The sequence below is a fragment of the Poecilia reticulata genome, unplaced genomic scaffold (genome assembly GCF_000633615.1).
Source record: "Poecilia reticulata strain Guanapo unplaced genomic scaffold, Guppy_female_1.0+MT scaffold_257, whole genome shotgun sequence".
Lineage (NCBI taxonomy): Eukaryota > Metazoa > Chordata > Actinopteri > Cyprinodontiformes > Poeciliidae > Poecilia > Poecilia reticulata.
The window spans coordinates 74,248-76,361 of record NW_007615041.1 but is presented as its reverse complement, the minus strand read 5'-3'; the positions used below and the strand labels follow the sequence as shown (position 1 = coordinate 76,361).

Sequence of the window (2,114 nt, the reverse complement as noted above, 5' to 3'; positions counted from 1 at the left end):
TGTTTGGGGCGGGGCTTCGTGTTTAGGGCGGGGCTTGTATCTGCTGGGCTGGACTTTAGGCTGAGCTTTGTTTGTTGCTGAAATGTTCCATTCTGATAAAGTTTATTCGTTTTTAGGGTCGGTGTTTATAAGTTCAGAGGTCAGGATAAGGAGGCGGACTCATGAATTATGCTGAGTTATTAAAGAACGTGATCAGAATCCAGGTAACAGTTTGATCAAAGTGCTGCTCCTACTGATCGCTTCCTGTGACCTCTGACCTCTGCCGGCCGTCCAGCCAGAAGGACCAGGAGGTCAGGAGGTCAGGAGGTCAGCCGGCTGTTTGTGTTGGATGCGTTGGACGAGCGGCTCCAGTTTCAGCTGAATGTTTTATGAGAAACACAAAGTTTATAGTCGATCAGGTTTTTGAATCCTCGTCATCAGGTGGAAACAGAAACTCATGAATGAACATTTAATCCAGAATTAATATTTCAGCTTCATGTTTATAAACATTTAATCCAGAATTAATATTTCAGCTTCATGTTTATAAACATTTAATCCAGAATTAATATTTCAGCTTCATGTTTATGAGCATTTAATCCAGAACGGCTTTAAAACCCTTTAAATGCGTTTAAATCAGGAAACTATCTGAACTAAAATCATTAATTTATCATTTTTACCAGCAGTTTTAATCAGATTATATTAGATTAATGAATAATCTGAACATGTTCTTTGGATTAAGATTTTAATCATGAAAATGTTTTTATTTCTGCTCTAAATTCATTAAATCCAGTTTCAATGACAAAATTCCTTCTGAAGTTTTAACTTTAAATTTGAAGAAAATGATGATAAACTTGTGAAACTTCGGATTAATTAGGATTTTTCCAAACTGCTTCATATTTTACTAAAGTTTATTAATCATTTCAACATTTCTGCACAACTTTCACATTTTAATAATTTAATAAACTTCTGATCCTCATTTAATTCACTGAAATCTGAAGATTTTTATGTCAAACATCAGAAATAAAACCATCAGAACCGGAACACAGATCCAAACAGAGGATGAAGCCCGACCGGACCGAACCGTGAGACCCAGCGGGACCTCTGGACCTGATCAGAACCGGTACCACATCACTGCTGCCGAGCAGAACCAGAACCCCTGAACAGAAAGCGAGACACTCACTGATCCAGCTACAGGTCCAGGTCCCGGTTCTGGTTCCGTCGCTCTCCGGTTGGTCCACCGTCGGCTCGGTTCTCCTCCCGGCCTGGTTCGGACGGGTCACGCTCCGGCTCGGTTCCGGCTCAGAGGTTCTGGTGCCGGTCGGTTCGGTGACAGCAAAGATGACTGGGTTGGGTTTTGCGTTCAGAACCCGCGGACTCGGTTCCGCCTCGTCCTGTTGCTTCAGCGCCGATCCATCGGCTCCGAACCCGGTTCGGCTCCGGTTCTCCCGGTTCTGTTCGGGCTCGTGATGACGGAGGACTTTCAGGTGACCTGATGCTCGCGCGCCCGCCGCTCTGTCCTTGGATCTGCGGCGCGCGCTCCCGAGACGAGCCAGGCGCGCTCCCGAACGGAAGAGAGCTTGCGCGCGACGTCTTGTTTTGGTTTCTGGACCCGAACCGCCTGGTTCTGATAGCAGACTGGACCGACCCAGAACCAGGAGTTCAGTCTCCAAGGTGGAGCCATTGGACCACTGATATGTTTATTTATTTAGAATTTATTTCCTTTTTGGGTTTGTCAGGTTACACTGTAAAAAATAATCTAGTTATATTTTGTTTTATTTATCCTGTCAGAGGAAAAATGCGGGAGTTCATATTTAAAATTCATAGTTTTATAAATGTGAAGGTTCTAAACTAAATATTTAATTCACAAGCCAAATGTTTAGTTTACAAACTATTTAACTTGCAAGCTACTTAGCTAGCAACATAATTAGCAATTTAGATATTTAGTTAGCAAATTAAATAATTAGCTTGGAACAAAATATTTGGCTAACAAAATACATTTTTACCTTTGAGTTAAATATTTAGCAATTTAGCTACTGGTACATATTTAGGTTGCTAGCTAAACACTTAGCTTGTAAGTAAATATTTAATTTGAAAGCTAAACATTTACCTTGAGAATTAAATATTTAGTTTGGAAT

At 41.3% G+C, this 2,114-nt stretch overlaps 1 protein-coding gene across 5 annotated transcripts in view; it reads right to left on the bottom strand.

Moving 5' to 3' along the window:
• Nucleotides 1-1,664, bottom strand: part of grin1b (glutamate receptor, ionotropic, N-methyl D-aspartate 1b) — a 61,676-nt gene extending 60,012 nt beyond the window's left edge. For 2 of the 5 annotated variants that reach the window (XM_008402786.2, XM_008402787.2), the window contains exon 1: nucleotides 1,160-1,518. In XM_008402786.2, the coding sequence (XP_008401008.1) occupies nucleotide 1,160 (1 nt within the window). In that variant the 5' untranslated portion in view covers nucleotides 1,161-1,518. Of the gene's footprint in view, nucleotides 1-1,159 lie in introns of all 5 variants that reach the window. The other 3 variants (XM_008402785.2, XM_017303398.1, XM_008402784.2) reach the window with 3 other exon arrangements.
• Nucleotides 1,665-2,114: the final 450 nt, after the last annotated feature.